Here is an 18387-nt window from a genome sequence, read left to right as displayed (position 1 = left end):
GACCAGCATGGAGCTAACAGCAGAGTACCTGAGAAGTAGTACAGTGAGCTGGAAGAACAGTTAATTAGCTATTTTGCCAAAAGATTTGAAAGAAGTGTATCTCAGTGCTTCAACTCCCCGAGGCAGGTGTTCAGTAAGGACTGTTCTGGCTACACACTGCTGAATGCTTTGATGTAGCAGAATGACCCCTCTTTCACTTTCATGAGTTGTACAAGTTTATCCATTTAAAGGCTTTTTTATTGGTAACTAGACTTACATAAAAGGGGAATAAAGCATACAATTAGAGCAGTAACTTCCAGGTAATAAAAGAGTTACACTTATTAACTATCCCCCCCCAGTCAATCTGCTGGATAGTCATTGTTCAGTGTGCCAGCCTGCTGTCTACTGAGCCTTGCTTCTTGCAGTAAATTGATTTGATTCAGGTGTGAGGGAGAGCTGTCAAGTCTAGACTGACAGTGCAGACTGGTGTCTGCACCAGAGCGTAGGTTTTGTGCTTGTGTGCTTCAGTGAAGGAAATGCTTTTTGAATCACAGCAGCAGTAGATAGGCTAGCTCACAGATGGCAGTGCATTTTATGCATAATATTTCTCTTTTCGAGGCTGACAACTGTAATCTCTCCCCCTGTGGACGTTATTGCATCTTGTGTCAATTGCTTGACAGTACTGGCTGCTCGGATGCCAGCCAAGGTAAGAATCTTCTGGGTTTTCTAGGTTTGAGAACTAGTAGACATGTAAATGTGAATGAGAGGGAATATCTCTACTTTTTTCTCTTGCAGGTTTGGACTGACCTTCACCATACGGGGTTCTTACCATTTGTTGCCAATCCAGTGTCCAGTATGAATCACATGATTAGGTATTCACATCCTCCCCCCCAACCCCAGCTTTTATTTTTTTTTTTTTTTTTTGACCTGAACTATTCATAACGTAAGACCTTTTTGCTGGTGTGAAATCTGAGGTTTGTGGAATCTGTGCATCCAACATCTCTCACTCATGTCAAAAATGCTGCTATTCATACAACAAACCTTTGTGCTCATTTCACAGTGCAGAGGGGATGAATGCTGGGGGCTATGGAAACCTGTTGATGAGCATAGAACAGCCTCAAGGGGAGTACAGCGTTACCATCTCCTTCCTGAACCTGATCACAACTCTTGTCCGGGTGAGTGCTTCTGGAGTGGCCTTCTTGTGAAGTCAGCTGTAGGCTGTTATGATAGGAAAGTGAAATACAGCAGTGTCTGGCATCCCCTGGGCCATGGGTCTGTATGAGTAATCACTGGTTGACACTTCCTGCTATGCTACAGTTTGTGCTTCCTGTGGTTATGTCAAAAAACGGCTTTGATTTATCATATCTACAAGAGAATAAAAATAGCTGGTAATTCTGTGTCCTCAAGCTCAGTGGTTTTCTCATGCTTCAAAGACACGTGACCTATCTTCCTACCAAAGATCTCGTGTTATTTTAACCAGAAGGGGAAAGTTAACATTTCTGTTTCTCCTAGGGACAACTTGGTAGCACCCAGAGCCAAGGACTTGTGCCCTGCATTGTGTTTGTCCTGAAGGAGATGTTACCAAATTACCACAAATGGCGTTACAACTCTCATGGAGTGAGAGAGAAAATTGGTAAGGATATTTGAGAGAGGAGAAGTTGAAGAGATTAAAAAGGATCACCTGTCTTATTGGAGAGAATTTGTGAAATTTTCCCACTTTTTATCATACCTTTGCTAGCAGACATTTCGGATTTGCTTTCTGCATTTACCAGTATTGCTAGATGCTGCGATTTGTTTAGAGATATTACAGACTAGGCAACAGATCTTCCTGAAAACTGAGTAGTCCATTCTCTCTCTCTGTTTCAGGATGCCTAATTCTGCAGTTGATTCATGCTATACTGAATTTATTCCCTGAAATGGATCCTCGGAGTAGGTAAGATGCATGACGGGTTTCAGATCTGCAGTAGCCTGGCTTACAGTGCAGGAGGGCTGTGTCACTATCTTTGTTTCAATTTTTGGATATAAGTTACTAGGAGAGAAATGGCATGCTTGTGTAGAATGGATTTCAGTGCTTTTCTGCATTACTGAGTACAGGAAGGGTAGAAAAAAGATTAGGGATAGAGCAAAGTACATTGGTTTTTATAACACCTGATGAAGAAAGAGAAAATATATTTTGGGGAACGGACTGACATCCACTTTCCTATTTGGTATATCCACTCTGAAGAAAGTGGAAGTAAGAATGAAGTAGGGGCTGGCAGGGGCGTGGAAATTCAGAAATCACTTTATGGTTGTTTACTAAGTGCTAGGTGGGAAAGTCCTGCACATGATGATGTCCTGCGTTGTTTGTGTCTCCCAGCAGTGCCCCTAGCCTTCAGTCCTTGTGCATCTTCAGCCTGGCCAACACTGAAGCAGGGCAAGCTGTCATTAACATCATGGGAATCGGCGTGGACACTATTGATATGGTAATGGCTTCCCAGCCTAGTAGGTGAGTTTTGTCTTTTATTTCAATAGTGTGAGGGAAGAAGCAACAGGTATTTGATAATATTTGAGATGTAGCTTTAACTGGATTGTGCTTAATTGGGGATCAGCACAGTGACTGTCCGTGGGAGCCTGTCTTGTATGTTCAGGAGGAGCAAGCCTTATCTGTTACAGATCCATGTTTAGTCTTTACTACACGCTCTCCATTTCATGTGGTTATAGAATAATAGGATGGTTTGGGTTGGAAGGGACCTTACAAATCATGTAATTCCAACCCCCTGCCACGGGCAGGGACATGTCCCACCAGACCAGATTGCTCAAAGCCCCATCCAAGCTGGCCTTGAACACTTCCAGGGATGGGGCATCCACAACTTCCCTGGGCAACCTGTTCCTGTGACTAACCACCTTCAGAGTAAAGAATTTCTTCCTTATATCTAATCTAAATCTACCCACTTTTAGTTTAAAACCATTACTCCTTGTCCTATTACAAAACTGTCTGTTAAGTCCCTCCCTAGCTTTCCTGGAGGCCCCCTTTATTGGAAGGTTGCTGGAAGGTCTGTTGGGGTTGTTAGAAGGTCTGTGTTGGGGTTTGTATTTCAGCAGCTGTTACGTGGTGACATGACAGTGAGTAAAAATGTCTTACAACCTGTGACTGACAAGAGTATGGAATTTACTCTTTGAATGTTGTGCAAATAATAACTGACAATTGTTGACACAATTACTTTGTTTTCATTTTTGAAATGCAGTGATGAGACACAAGGCCAAGGTCAGCTGCTGATACAAACAGTTAAGCTGGCATTCTCAGTTACCAATAACGTCATACGGTTGAAGCCCCCCTCCAGCGTGGTGTCTCCGTTAGAGCAGGCCCTTACTCAGCATGGTATGTATTTCCTTGTGGGGATGCCCTGGGAAGCTGTGGGGTTTGTTACGTGCAAAGAGTCAGCGTGTTTCTCATTACAAACAGAGTTTGTGATGGTTCCAAAAAGTGCTTTCTAGTGATGGGAGAATTCTCCATCCTCTGAGGCATTATTCTCCACGAGGGAATTTCATTAGGATTAAGGAAACGTGGCTAATTTTTTGCTGCGTTGTAATAGGATGGGTGTAGTTACAGAATATAGTAAATCATCTGCCATTAGTAATCATCTGACTGGGCCCGTGCCTTGGTCTTCTGGAAGACTGACCTAATTCTCACCTTCTGTTATGAAAGTAGTTCTGTTAAATAGTTGGATCTTATTGCAGCTTTTTCTCTTCTGTCTTAACTGTGTTCAATTCAGGTGCTCATGGAAACAACCTTATTGCAGTCTTGGCCAAATACATCTACCACAAGCACGACCCTGCGCTTCCACGCTTGGCCATCCAGCTGCTCAAGCGGCTGGCTACGGTAAGATGAGCCTCACAAGAGCTCCTTTGCTTCTCCCCTTGTGACTGATTCCACCACTGAAATTCTTTCAAGATATTTTCAGGCTTGTTTGTATCTGGGAGCTTAGTGCAAGTCATTTGAAGGTAGAGTGGACTGAAAGTTGTATGTCAGAGCACATAAAGTATCACACAAAGAGCCCTTAGTTTTTTTAACACAATACTCTGCTGTTTCAGAAGTCTCTCTGCATCTCAGTGAGAGTTTTCACGAGTGGGGTGTTTTCTGCAGAGTATTTTCACCTCCAGTTGACCTATTTTCACTTTTTTGAAAAACTTTCTCAAGGTACATCCTCAGATGCTCTTCCTACACCTTAAATTTAATTCCTTTAAGTTTTTAAGAGGAGTTTTCAACTTTGCCTTTCAGACATGCTCTTTTTGGCTGCTTATACTTCTTAGATTGTATTTGCAGTTCTATTTAAGCGTTTAAATCCATCTCTTTTTAATTTCAAGAAGCATTATTCAAAATCTGTTTTCTTTATCCTTTCCGGTCTCCCTTACAAACAGATGATAGATAAAGCAAAATTGACAGAGAAGAAAATTTAGATCACTTTGCAAGATTCTTCCATCTTAACAACAATAGCTGTTACTTCTGAGTTTCCTTATATATATTCCTAGATTCACTGTCAAACATTTTGGAGTTTCAATTTAAAATGCAGGTCACTTTTATGAATAGAGAAGTTATCCTTTTTTTCCTGATTTTATTTTTCTCCTCTTGCAGGTTGCTCCCATGTCTGTTTATGCCTGTCTTGGCAGTGATGCTGCTGCTATCCGTGATGCCTTCCTCACCCGCCTGCAGAGCAAGATTGAGGACATGCGTATTAAGGTCATGATACTGGAATTCCTTACAGTTGCAGTGGAGACACAGCCTGGACTCATTGAACTGTTCCTGAACTTGGAAGTCAAGGATGGCAGTGATGGGTCAAAGGTAGAAGAGCAGATATTTGCCTGGGAACTCACGAGTCTTTTATTGTAGTATTCCTAGGAGTCTTGTGGCATTGGTCTCTAAAATGCAAAAGGTCGTGTATGTAGCCTGATGTGCCTAACGTAAAGGTAAATGCAGCATGAGCTTGCAATGAATGGATGTGCTGTTGTCCCAGCTTCACTTTTCCCTACAACTGAAGACAAACTTTCCCCAGTTTTCAAGGAAGATACCGAGTTAACATAAGAACATCTGTACTGGGTCAGAGCAAAGATACCTGTGACTTTCTCTCTTGACTCCTGACAGTGGCCATTCAGTGGGAAGATTGATACACAATGGATGGTATCAGTTTTCCAGAATTCCCACTCAGTCTCTAGTGTGCTGCAGTTGGAGGTTGTCTTGGGTTGGGACCTTTTATAAGGCACTTGGTCTTACCAAGTCTTAGCTTAGCTCATTTTTTTATACCCCTAAAAATATACATTCTTTTTCTCCTGTTGCATGTTCCTTGTAGTCATTTACAAAGTTTGTCTCTGCATCACATACTCAAGATTTATTTGTGCGTGTGTGTTTTGAGTGGAATTGAGCACATTCTGCTTTAATAGGTGCCTGCATTGTGGAGCTGTAACCTCTCTCATTTCCTTTTGCTTTAGGAGTTCAGCTTAGGGGAGTGGAGTTGCCTCCAAGTAGTCTTAGAGCTGATAGACTCCAAACAACAGGAGAGGTACTGGTGCCCTCCCCTCTTACATCGTGCTGCCATTGCCTTCCTGCATGCCCTGTGGCAGGACCGCCGAGATAGTGCCATGCTGGTTCTGAGGACAAAGTGAGTTGTTGTTTTCCTACAGTGTGTTTTGCTGTCTTTTTTCCATAACACTTTTCTTGGGTTCACCAGACTTCTCAGGGACAATTGCATCCCAGTCTTTGCGTGTCTTGGTAAAAGTGTGCAGTTTGTGGGCTCTGAGCTTGATCTGTACTGTCTCTGGGGAGAGAAGATGAGAAGCCCACATGTGTGTGTTCAGAAGCAAATATCTGTTGTTCTGTTTCTTTTGGAAGTGCAAGATTATATAGCTGTGCTCTAAAGGGTATTTTCTGTGACATTTGGAACAGTCAAAATGCTTATGGGCATGTGGTGTGGGGGAGATAACTGATACTACTTCTGCATGTATCTTTTAGGCCAAAGTTTTGGGAAAATTTGACCAATCCACTGTTTGGGACCCTTCCTCCACCTTCAGAAACATCAGAGGTGAATTAACTGCCTTCATTTTGAGTAGATGCATGTTCTTCTCATAGTGGGTTTCTGAGAGTGGCTGTGGCTCTTTGTGCTCGCAGCTTTCTAAAAAGAAGTGTGATCAACTGATTCAAACAGCATGCAGCAGCTGAAGCATGCACTGTCTGGCTTTGCAGAGACTAGCTGTATAACAATGGACAATCTTTTGAAGTTCTCTTTTTTTTCCCACATGTGAAGCAAAAATAGGTGTTATCTGGCACCCGTGTTAACACTCTTGGGAAGGTGTGCTGTATGTGGTGTATCTGTATCCATACTGTGTATGCTGTTTGATAGAAGATCTTTTTTAAGGCATACCTCAGGCTAGCTGGTATGCCAGAGGAGTTGATTAGGTTCTTTGCATTCTTTTCTGTGGGAGTTTTCCTCTTCGTTATGAAGAGCCTGTGCTGTTGCTCAGTTTGACTGCTGCTTTGAACCCAGCATTCTTTCCTTATCCTCGCTGGTCTTTGGTCAAATGACATAACTACTTCTATTTCCTGCAAAACTGGATGATCAGTCACTGCGAGTGGGTTGGTAGGGTTAAATCAGAGTTCTACTCGCTCTGCAGAGCAAAGTGCTCAGATTTTGCTTTTTTTTGTCTTTGCAGCTCAGTGTCTTGGACACCTGTGCGTTAATCATGAAAATCATCTGCTTGGAGATCTACTATGTTGTCAAGTGAGTCTCTGGTAGTCCCTTCTCTAGGCAAGAATGTTACTACTTTCCTTGTATGCCAGAACAAGAACATACAGTAGTTATTAAAATTAACTGTGAAAGAAGTTATACATACTGCAGTCATTGCTGAATAACATTTTAGCAGCTTTCTCCTACCAAGTTTGTTTTTCTGAATGTAACTTTCCTTTAATATGCTGATCTTGTGCTCTTGATTTGGTCAGGGGCTCACTGGATCAGTCCCTGAAAGACACGCTGAAGAATTTCTCCAACAAGAAGCGCTTCGGTTACTGGTCAGAATATGTGAAGCTCCTGGCATATCATGTGGCAGAGACAGAGGGTAGCAGCTGTGCCTCCGCGACAGAGTATCAAATGCTGATCTCAGCCTGGCGGATGCTGCTCATTATTTCTACGAGCCACGTAAGAGCTACCCTTGTACTTTTTCCTTTTATATCTCATAATAATCTGAAATTAACATTTTGAATAACACAGTGTCAACTTCTAAGGGCTAGCTAGGCCGCACTGCAAATGCACTGTTTCTTTTCTTTTAGTTATGTTGTGTATATGCTTACTACACAAGTTGGTAAAAGCGTTGTATGAATTTAGAGTAGGTAGTGGTTTGCTGTTTAATAGAACTGAGCATATTGCCCCCCTCAGCAGAGGGGAGGTAGTATATTATTTTTATGGCAATTCTCTTCAGGTTTATAGAATTACTTAGATTTTGTTGAATCAAGCGAGGCAGGGATACCCCACTAGGGAAATTAGCCACTGCTGACTTTGTTAACTGATCATGCACTTCAGTGAGCTCTGTAAAATTGTATCATTTGGCAGATGATAAAATTGGTGAATTCTTAAAGTAACAAAACAGTACAAAGATGTTAGACTGGAAAAAGTGTGTAGCTTCTGTTATATGTGGTTGATCTCTGTATCTTTGTGGTTCTTAGGCAGATATAATGCATCTGACTGATTCCGCGGTTCATCAGCAATTGTTTCTGGATGTGCTAAATGGAACCAAGGTTTTGGTAGGTGTTTGTTCCTCTTAGTTCTTGAATTTCCCAATTGCTCATCTCCTCCATATTATGAGGAATTCTATTTCTGCAGTTGCTTGCCATCAGAGGTTGTTTTAGATCTGGTGAAATTGGGCTGAAACAACGTCTTTCTCCTGAATTGATGAGCGTCTTATAAATCTTTTGCTATGTGCCATTCTTGTCATCAGTGGGTGGCTCTGCAGAGGGTTCTGACTCTGGTCCCCTGTCGCTGGTAGCTGCTGAAGATGCAGCTTGGCCGTTTGGTGATGCTGAGCATTTCAGCATTTGAGTACTGGGCTGAGCAGTTCCAGTATGTAACTAGTGGCACCTCTAACTCTTGTAATGTTTCTTCTTAGCTTCTAGTTCCCATGTCAGTATCCTGTCTGCAGCTGGGGTCTATGCTATGTACCCTTCTTCTGATCCTGCTAAAGCAGTGGAAGAGGTAGGTATTTGCATTTGCATGGATCGTTATTAGTCACTGCTAAATATAAAAGAAGATTGTGTGTGAGTGTTTGTTCTGGTGAGCTCCCCTTAGTGATTTGGGGAGGAAATTGATGCCTTATCATGGACTGTTCTTTTGGGATGGCAAATATCTGTAGTTTGTGGCTGAAAGAACTTGTAGCAGTAAATGTGTGGTTTGGCTTCCTGCTTGCTGGTGAAAAGTGTATCAAAAAGCTTTTGTGATAGTCCTGCACTCTGACTGTGTTGTGGAATGTCTTTAGTGAGATCCAAGTAGTGACTTAAAGTTTGCTTGGAGGAACTGTTTTTATTTGTGTGGCTCATAGAACCTATGATCCACACAGCTCAGTTAAGCCAGTATATTTGTTGAGGGAATCTTGTCTAATCTGAAGAGCTCTCCCTTTTTGTTGTCAGCGAGTTGGGTTCTGTGGATAAAATCATAAACTCCTTGACGCAGATTCTGGAGGGAATACTACAGGCAGATCAGCAGATGATGGAGAAAACAAAAGCCAAAGTGTTCTCAGCTCTTATCACTGTGCTGCAAATGAAGGAGATGAAAGGTGAGGTGGTGTATGTACAAGTGTCAAGAGCAGGGCTGCCGTGGCTGAATACACCCTAACGCTCTCGTGTTTCCAGTGTGTGTGTGATGCTAGCTGTAGAGCAGGATGTTGGCTGGATAAAACAAAGGAGAAAAAGTAGAGAAGCTTGTGGGACTCTGCTTTTTTTCTGGTTTGTTTTAGCTAGTTTTAGTTTTACTGGTCACAATATGCATGTCTTCCCTTGTCTTGTCTTTCCCCACCAATAACCCCTACATTTGATCAGTTTGATAGAGATGAAGGTAGGATTGCTGCGTGTTTTTGAAAATAGCTTGGCAGGTGTGGTAGGCACACCCCAGTATTGCCATCTCACAGACTGAATGTAGAGCTTAAACCCTAATGGTAATTTCTAGCTAGAGATAACAAATGAAAACACAAGAAAATCTTAAGAGGGTACATTTTGTTAAAAAAAATAAAAATAAAAATAAATGGAGAAACTGGTCCGGTCATGACTCCAGTCACATGTGGGACACTTCATGTTGCAGTAGTACTTGAAGACCCTCAGTGAAATCTGAGCACTATTTCTCTGTGCTGTGCAATAAAGGCACTTGTGGTGTTGAGGAGTGTATCAGCTTACCTGAGTGTAGTCCTTGTCCCACTGCTTCGGCACTGCAAGCCCGTATCTTTCAGAAAATAAATAAAAAGGAGAAATATTTTATTTTTTTAAACATTTTTCTTGCTGATGAATTTGAATTTTCGATCATGGTGGTAAAAGGAGGTGCAATTTCCTATAATGGTTTTGATGAGAACGTAGTACTTACATGACTCACGGAACATAGGCTGCATGCATGGACTGGTACCAGCAGTCTGGAGAAGTGGGTAAGAAATGCTGTAGTGAGCAGCTATGGAATGATCTGTCCATAGTAGTACTTGCTTTGTGCTTTGAAATGCCATGAACTTACTTGACTTCCTGGGAATACTGTATGGTTTTTATTATTCCAGTGGTAATCTTATCACTGACTGCATCCTCCTAGGTTTAATCGTCTAACCTAGTTACAGTTCCTGGCAATCTGCTTTGTAGGTTTTGAAATGAAAATAGTAAATACTGCCTCCAAGGAAGGTGTACCGATGATGTTATCAGTTAAACTGGAAACCGAAGTACAAGAATTGCGTGTTAACTGTTGTCTCTCCTGTGAATGTCACAGTGAATGAGATCCCACAGTACTCCCAGCTGGTGCTCAGTGTGTGTGAAACACTCCAAGACGAGGTCATTGCCCTCTTTGATCAGACTCGGCACAGCCTCACCCTGGGAGATGCTGCAGATGACAAGGACAGCATGGAAACAGACGATGTCTCCCGGGTTAAACACAAGGACCAGCGAGATGGGGTAAAAGACCTGTTTACCTGATTTGCAGTGTCTAAATAAAAGTTTTGTGTATGTTTGGAACAACTTTCCCTCGCAGCCTGCTGCCTCCAAAAAGGAAGCTTTGGCAGTTTCTACCTGAGGATTACTCCATGGCTTTTTGGCACATGTCAGTCTGGGAAATTGACTGTTGCTGCCTTTCCTTCAGATCTGCCCTAAGGATCATTGTCACAACTGCTATTAGAGCGAGGAATTTTGCAGAGTATAAGGGACACCGGGTGCCTTAATTTACAATTCTGAGAATGATTGAGCTTTAGATCATCTTGTGAAATGCTTTCAAGGTGTATTTCTGTCTTGGTATACATGTCAAGCCTCTACCTTGCTCTTCTTTCCAGGTATGTGTTTTGGGTCTGCATCTGGCAAAAGAGCTCTGTGAAGTTGATGAAGATGGAGACTACTGGCTACAAATTACTAGGAAAGTCCCTGTACTTCCTACAATTTTTGCTACTTTGGAGATCAGTCTGAGAGTTAAGCAAAACCTTCACTTCACAGAGGCCTCATTACATTTACTGCTGACTTTAGCAAGGACGCAACAGGTGAGATATGCTGAGAAATGAAAGCACAGAGCCATACATCTTAATTGCAGCCATATATCTTGTTATTCTGTCTGCGTTGCAGCTGAACAGTGTTCTGTAGTTAAAGGGATTTTTAGAGGCTAGAAAGCAGTAGGTCCTGTTTGTATGCCTGCTTAGTTTGCCTTGTTCTAGATAGTGATATGTCTAGGATGGACGAGCTGAGCCAGCCAGAGCAGACCTGTAATTTAGAGCAGGCACTTTCACTCAATGTGTTCTTTTGCAATGCAAATTATCCCAGCTATTTAGAGCAGTATTAAGCGTTAAGTTATAGGAACCTAGTTTCTCATTAGTTGCAATAAAATGTTATTTTTCTACTACAAATTCAACTTTTTGTTGGACTTAAGGTGAAAGCAAGATAATTCCGTAGCCAGCTTTTTTCAAAGATTAGGTATTTACCAAATCAGATGATACAGAAAGAGTTCATAGTAGAGTTATGCAGATCAGATTTTACTGGAAGAACAGTGTTGCTTTTCACAATACTGAATTTTTAACAATATAGACATGTGTGATGAAGGCTCTCTAAAAGGGTGGTGGCAGTGCAAAGGGCAGAAATACGTAATGCAGAAGAAGCCTCTTTCTTCATAGGGGAGATGCATACAGATCTTAATGGTGGTTTGTTCTGCGCCTTGCAGGGAGCAGCAGCAGTGGCTGGAGCTGGTGTCACACAGAGTGTCTGCCTGCCCCTCCTGAGCGTGTACCAGCTCAGCAGTAATGGGGCCATTCAGGTGGGTGCTTCTGAGTGGGAATGTGCCAGGAGAGCTTGCCCTGCTCTGCCTTGCAGGCTGTGGCTGGAGAGGAGCCCTTGGGGTGTGGGAGTACAGCAGCTCCCCTAGAACGTGGAGGCTTCCAAAATGAAGGGAAGGGGCTGTGGCTTGTGTCATGCTAGGCAGCAGTGTAAATAGGTCATTTGTTGTTACATCTGTTTTCTTCAGACGTCTGCTTCATCTCGGAAGTCTTTGGATGCTCCCTCCTGGCCTGGTGTGTATCGTCTCTCCATGTCCCTGATGGAGCGCCTTCTTAAGACGCTGAGATACAACTTCCTGACAGAAGCAATGGACTTTGTTGGTGTCCATCAGGAGAGGATCCTTCAGGTATGTCACGTACTTCCTCTGTGATGGCTCACTTGGCTTCTCTGTTGCAATAGCAGTGGAAACGTGTCAGAAACTGTAGAAGCACTGAAAAGACATTGTTCCTGTCTCAGAAAGATTTACAGTAGAAATAATTAAATAGTGGGAGTAGGCAGGAAGCCTACAAGCCATACAACGAGGCAAGGGATGGTTGCTGTGGTGGTGTTAGAGCTGGGCAGTCACCATCTGTTGGTGCTGTTCACACTTGGGGGTGTTATAACTTTGCTACAGGTGCTGAATACACCCACTCAACACAGCAGCAGAATTGAAGGTTTGATGGGAACTCACTTTATGACTCTGTTCTGAAGAGAGTGAGAGCCTTGCTCAAGTAGTGAAGATGCAGCAGTCAGAGTTCAGTTGCCATTCAGGCTGGTGAGCTCTCGTGTCCTGCAGTACTGAAATAGCTGCACTGGGTGGGTGCTGTTTGTACACAGGTGGTGAGTTCCCTGTTCAGAAGCAGGCTCCCCAGACAGATAACTGCCTTCTCATACGGCAGCACAGTTTTGGAATGCATTGACCTTTGGATAAGAATATGAAGTGCTCTGAGTCTCTGACCCATAGTGTGACTACTTTTGTGAAAGCATTCTCTGTCCTTAAGGGCAGATCTCCGCACCTTCAGCTTTTCCTTCTAGAGAAGGGAATGGACTGGACTCCCTGCATTAGCTGTCACTGTTCTGATGTATTTCTCTGTCCTTTCCAGTGCCTGAACGCAGTACGGACAGTACAGAGTTTGGCCTGTCTAGAAGAGGCTGATCACACTGTTGGCTTCATTCTCCAGCTCTCAAATTTCACAAAGGAGTGGCATTTCCACCTGCCGCAGCTTATGAGGGACATGCAGGTAGGAGTCAGGATACTGCTGTAGATAATAATTGTGTTGGAGTGCAGGAAGTTGGATGCGGTAAGAGAAAGTGGCACTTCACTGCCTTTTTATTACGCTCTTTTAGTAGGAATTATCACTGAGGTCATTTAAATGTCTGTTCTGTAATGTGATTCTGCCTTGTCCTGAATCGAGTAAGGAAAGGTAAATGTGTTGGGGACAGAGAGCTGGTAGCTTGGAAAAGCGACCTGGGGAATTCCACGTCTGACTCCCATTTCCCAGTGCCAGGTGAATCAGAGAAAATACTGGGAAATCTAAAGAGTGCATGATTTTTTATGGTCACACTGTTCTGTTTAACTGGGCTTTCCTGGCTTCCACCAATGGCAATAAAAGGATGGGATTTGATCTTTTATGAAGTTTCTCCCTCTTATTTATTTCAGGTGAATCTGTGTTACCTGTGTCAGGCCTGTACCTCCCTCCTGCACAGCCGCAAGATGCTCCAGCATTACCTACAGGTGAGATGGGGATCCTAAACCAAGTTAGGAGTGTTGTGCACCTATGCTCCCTATTAAATGGCAAATATTACTCAATATCCAGGCTCTCTTCCCAGCAGTGATTACTAACAATCGTCAATAGCTAGGATTTTCATCTTTACATAGCAAAAAAAAACCCTTCAAATGAAGATTTTGCAAACTCTGTATTGTGTAAATCCAGTCCTTAAGAAACAGCAGCCAGCGCCTGAGTGGTGCTGTTACCATTTTAGAGCTGCCTACACTGCAGCAGGAAGGCTGCATTGCTGTAGTGTTCGGTAGGGCCATTAATTAAGGCACTACTGATGTGGTGTCCTTGATGTGGTTTAATTTGGTTAAGAGATAGAGCTCTTTTCTTGGAGAATCCTTTGTTGAATATGAGGTGGAGGTAATGGATTGCTACTGCTGTGCTGTTTCAGCACGGCTAAGGCTTGGCGTGTGATGATTAGGGGTTCTTTTCCCAGAATGTGAGATCTGAACAGCCTCTGCAGCAGCAGCTTCCCTAGAATTCAGTGCCTCCCCTGATGCACACTAAGTGCAGATTCTCATACTTCTAGCAGGTGATAGAATTTGGGTGCCTTATTTCCTCATTGCTTTTGTTTGTTGCATTTATTTCCCTGAAAGCATCAGCCTTAGTGCAAAACAATCACGCCTGTGTCCAAGACAATTTTTTCTTTCTCTGCAGACAAAAAATGGCGACTCCCTTCCATCGAGTGTGACTCCACGAGTGCAGCGTAATCCCCAAGCCTCTTCCAAACATCCCAGCCCTGAGTCAGAGGCAGCAGAGCAGAAGGCACTGCTCATGGTGCAGTACAGCCTCTTGAAGATCCTCAGCAAATCTCTTGCTGCCCTGCGCCATTTCACCCCCGACGTCTGCCAGATACTCCTTGATCAGGTAGGGGAACAGGAGGGATGCTGCTACCTGGGTGGGGAAGCTTCCAGCATCCCAAGTGCCATTTTGGGTCCATGAAGTGAGGCACAGCCTGTCCGGCTTGAGACAGTGACCTCGCCCTCCATCTGTCTGCTGTCCCGCTGCACAAAGCAGGAAAGCGGGGTGCAAGGAATTCCCCTTAGTTATCAGGCACTGGTCTGAAAAAAAAGCCCAGTAACCCAGCTGGGTTTGTGTGCTCAGCCTGTCAGTCTTTGGAGAAGGTCACCTCTTGTTCTCCTGTGTAGGTGTGACCTAGTGGCTGGTCTCCAAGTGCAGACAAGCAAGGTGTAATCCTTGAATCTGGCAGTGTCCTGCTGCTTTCTTCTGGATAGTTACTTCCTTTTCCTTGTGCTGCCTGCAGGTTACGTTTACCTGCAGTCATTACTTCAGCTTGCCACCGAGTGGCAGACTACACAGCTGCTACACAATTTGGGAGCTGTGTGGCTCTGCTCATGCATGTGAGCAGAGCTGTACGGTCTGCGTGTGCAGTACTCTGCAGAGCACTCTTTGCTCTTCTGGCTGCACACATGAGATTTGGGAAGTGACCTCAGTGCTTAAAGTTCTTCATACAAAAAGTATGATACAGGGACTAAATACTGCTGTTACCATGACAGTAGCATACTCGTGGCCTCAAGGGTCATTCACTCTTCTTTCCTTTTCTCCACAGTCACTGGACCTTGCTGAGTACAACGTGCTCTTTGTTTTGAGTTTCACCACACCAGCTTTTGATTCAGATGTGGCACCTTCCTTTGGGACCCTCCTTGCCACGGTCAACGTGGCCCTGAACATGCTGGGAGAGGTACTGGCATTTCTGTTTGGGAAAGCACAGCTGTTGCAGTAACCTCAGAGAACTTTTCAACTAATATTTTGAAGAGTGGGAGTATTTATTCCCTTCTATCTGCTGTCTCTAATGTTGTTTTTTTTCCCCTCAGCTGGATAAGAAGAAGGAACCTTTCCCTCAAGCTGCAGGGCTGAATATGCAAGAGGGAACCAAAACCCTCAAGTAAGTTTTCTAGCCCTTTTATTTAGTCATGGCTGAGGAGCAGAACCCAGTGTTCCTCAGATCAGAACTGAGATTTGGATGCGTTGGTGTATCTTCAGAGCTTCTCATTCTGAGTCAAAGGAGTTCAGGGAGCCCATCAGAGACTGTCCAAAAAAGCAAGGAGGGATGTTTTGGGGAGGCTGTGTGAAGCCATCCCATTTTAAGTCTGCCACTGAAGATGCAGGTGAAGAGTTGTTTAAAGCTTTTTTTTAATCAGAAAATTTAAGGCAAGAGTTTCCTGTTGGTCACTGGGGATTTGTACTGTGTAGGCCATAGCTTTTGGCTATCACTGTTTGAGCAAAATCTGAGCTGCAGCAGCATTCTGTCATATGGACTCTGCGGGTGAAGCCTTTCTAAGGGCGTGTGACCTTGAACCTGGAATGTTTGGCTCCTGCTGATCTGCGTTTCCTTGCACAGGTCTCTGCTCATGTTTACAATGGAAAACTGTTTCTACCTGCTCATCTCCCAGGCCGTGCGGTACTTGAGAGACCCGGCTGTGCATCCCCGCGATAAGCAGCGCATGAAACAGGAGCTCAGCTCTGAGCTGGTGAGCAGTTTGTACCGTCCCTTCTCACTGTTCACTCTGAGTTGTCTTGCGGGAAGAGGTCGTTTGTCCTTGGCTGCCCAGGACAGCCCTTCCCCTGCGTGAGCCGACAGCCTTAGGTATCCGAGGCTGCACGCGGTGGTGGCTGGTCCCTGTGGCGCCTTGTTCGGGGAGGGAGAGGGCTGCGTGCTTGGAAGAACCTAACTGGTTGCGTGCTTCTGATTTCAGAGTACCCTGCTCTCCAGCCTGTCTCGTTACTTCCGCCGTGGTGGTCCCTCTTCACCTGCCAGCGGGGTCCTTCCCTCTCCCCAGGGAAAGTCTGCCTCCAAGCTGGGGCCGGAGGGGCAGGAGCCTTTGTTTCAGCTCGTGCAGGCCTTTGTCCGGCACGTGCAGAGATAGATTGGATCCTGCCGCCGCCTCCCTCTGCAGGACTTGCACCAGAACGATTCATGTCCACCACAGAAGGCATCACCGTTGGCAGAGCTTGGAACGAGGACTGGGGCGGGAGGGAGGCCTGGTCCGGGCAGCGTTGTGAACCGAGCTGTGACAGCAGCAGCCAGATCCCGTTGAACTCTTGCGGTGCAGAAGCAGAGTGAATGTAAGGAGAGCTGAGAGGGGCTCCTCACTCAGCAGCCCACGCTCCACCTGCTGGAGCGTCCTGGCCCAGGTACAAGTGCTGAAGAGTCAAAACCTTTATTTTTATAGCTTGTACCTCCCAGCTGGGGCAGCTGTGGCTGGATGGAGAGAGGGGACAGACTTCCCTCTGGGCATTAGCTCTGCTCGTAACACAAGGTGCAATCTGCCTCTCCCTCACAGTCAGAGTCCAGTTAAGGCACAACCTAGGGATCAGCCAGCAATTCAGAGACCATCTTTCTACTCCTATTTTTGTACTGAATGGTTCAAGGCAAGATGGTGTATGTGTGCTCACGCCTCCCCTCCACCCTGCAGTCTGTGTGTTGTGTGTGTTTCTGAAGAGCAAGGCCTCACTCAAGGTTTTTAAGTCAAAGTTCCATTGCTCCAGTCTTGCAATTTTTTGTAACTGTGCCCTATTTATACTGATATTAAAACCTTTATAGACAGCAGCTGGATTTGTGGTTTTGTACCGGGTGTCACAGCCTGCAGCACCGGTCTCTGCCTCTTCTGCGTGGTAGTTCTGCATCAGTCAAGCACCAGCTGACACTGGTGAGTTGTGTCTTGTGAGCGACAATCCAGGCACCATTTGAAGAGTTTATAATCCAAGGCTGATTCCTTTGGCTTTCCCACACCCGCTCCTTCTTTACTCTCCCGTTGGGGAGCTCACAGGAGGTTTTAAACAAGCAGTGCTACTCCTCAGGCCTGATGCACGCGGTGTGGGCCATGAGCACAGGTTGCTCTGCGGGGCTCCAAGGGGCTGACATCTGTTGCAGCAGCTGGGGAGGCTGCAGGTTCCAGCTGGAAGAAAGCCTGGGGGGTGTTTGCAGCGAAGTTCTGTCGTGTCCTCGTCTCTCCCTCAAACTCCTGAAGGGTCCAAGGCTCAGCATGGGATGGAGACCGGATGAGAAGGTCAGTGACTGCTGCTTAAAATAAAGCCTGAAATTTAGACAGACTTTTCTGAGGTAAGAAATTAAATTTGAATGTAGCTGTGAGCTACTGATCTACCAGTACCTTCCTAAAGGGACCCTTGGTTGCTTCACCAGTCAGAACCTTTTTAATTTTGATGGTTTTAAGAGACCAGAGCGAGGAAATTAGATGATGCTGCTTTGAGGGTTGTTCTAGTTTCCTTGTAAGCTCTTAAGTGATAGTGGAATTCTGTCGCACTTGTTTGATCTAGTTTTACTTGCCCTGGAGGCTTTGGAGAGATTTGAACTAACTGGCTGGAGTAAAGTGGCCTTAGAAGGGAGAGGGGCTTGATTACCTCCCCAAAACTCAGGTGAGCTGCTTTGACAGGGAGGGGCGTGCTGTGGCAGTGCTCTGATCGTGCACAACGGGGCAGGGAGCGGCATTAAGCAGAGCGTGCACCTGCCTGTAAGCAGCACAGGAGCGTAGTCTTTATCAGAGAGCCAAACCCGTTAGGAGCAGCACTGGATTTCCTTTGCTTTCTCTGCCGCTGAAGGAAAGGAGTGCTGGTGCTGGGCAGGCTTCCTGGCTGTTCTGAGGGAAGAGACAACATTTTCTGCATCATTAAGCGCCGCTGCTGGTTGTGCTAAAGCTGTTATTTCTGTAAGGTGTCAGGGAGAGGGGTAACAGGGATGCCACCGTACTGGGGGAGAGGTACACACAGTAGGAGGGGAAGGGGCAGGTGCAGATCTACAGAAGCTGTAATTGCTATTGTAAAGCTCACTGAAATGGCAGCAGAGGTTGATTCTCTATGAACTCCATTTGAGATTGTTAGTTGTAAAAACCAGAGCTATCGCTACATTGCAGAGCATTTTAACAGCTTCTTTTCCCAGGAGTTCCTTCCATGCCTCCTTTCCAAGCTGGGTGCTAGGGACAAGGCTTTAGGATTTTAAATTAGCAGCCGATCTGGTTTCCATAACAACAAAAAGGGCTGGGTAGAGTTAGAATCACGTTTGCGGTCTCTCAGCAGCTAAAGTGGTGCTGCTGCTCTGTTTTTGCTTCAGGTTAAGGAGGAGCTGTTGTTTCTTAAAACTCACGAATCTGTAGTACAACTCGC

At 44.9% G+C, this 18387-nt stretch overlaps 1 protein-coding gene across 2 annotated transcripts in view; it reads left to right on the top strand.

The window, feature by feature from the left end:
• The window catches only part of NUP188 (nucleoporin 188), a 28276-nt gene extending 11467 nt beyond the window's left edge, over positions 1-16809 (top strand). Inside the window, exons 18-44 of one of the 2 annotated variants that reach the window (XM_084298899.1) lie at positions 598-685; positions 775-851; positions 1040-1154; positions 1492-1612; positions 1846-1912; positions 2339-2464; positions 3204-3337; positions 3732-3838; positions 4592-4798; positions 5443-5612; positions 5963-6032; positions 6661-6728; positions 6947-7142; positions 7667-7744; positions 8107-8192; positions 8624-8769; positions 9951-10132; positions 10504-10704; positions 11376-11468; positions 11676-11834; positions 12571-12708; positions 13128-13202; positions 13903-14112; positions 14816-14947; positions 15081-15151; positions 15608-15737; positions 15963-16809. In XM_084298899.1, the coding sequence (XP_084155025.1) occupies positions 598-685; positions 775-851; positions 1040-1154; positions 1492-1612; positions 1846-1912; positions 2339-2464; positions 3204-3337; positions 3732-3838; positions 4592-4798; positions 5443-5612; positions 5963-6032; positions 6661-6728; positions 6947-7142; positions 7667-7744; positions 8107-8192; positions 8624-8769; positions 9951-10132; positions 10504-10704; positions 11376-11468; positions 11676-11834; positions 12571-12708; positions 13128-13202; positions 13903-14112; positions 14816-14947; positions 15081-15151; positions 15608-15737; positions 15963-16133 (3418 nt within the window). In that variant the 3' untranslated portion in view covers positions 16134-16809. Of the gene's footprint in view, positions 1-597; positions 686-774; positions 852-1039; positions 1155-1491; positions 1613-1845; positions 1913-2335; positions 2465-3203; positions 3338-3731; positions 3839-4591; positions 4799-5442; positions 5613-5962; positions 6033-6660; positions 6729-6946; positions 7143-7666; positions 7745-8106; positions 8193-8623; positions 8770-9950; positions 10133-10503; positions 10705-11375; positions 11469-11675; positions 11835-12570; positions 12709-13127; positions 13203-13902; positions 14113-14815; positions 14948-15080; positions 15152-15607; positions 15738-15962 lie in introns of both variants that reach the window. The other variant, XM_084298898.1, reaches the window with a different exon arrangement.
• The last annotated feature ends 1578 nt before the right edge of the window (positions 16810-18387 follow it).

This window comes from Netta rufina (assembly GCF_964035555.1).
Source record: "Netta rufina genome assembly, chromosome: 20".
Lineage (NCBI taxonomy): Eukaryota > Metazoa > Chordata > Aves > Anseriformes > Anatidae > Netta > Netta rufina.
This window is presented reverse-complemented; position numbering and strand designations above follow the sequence as displayed.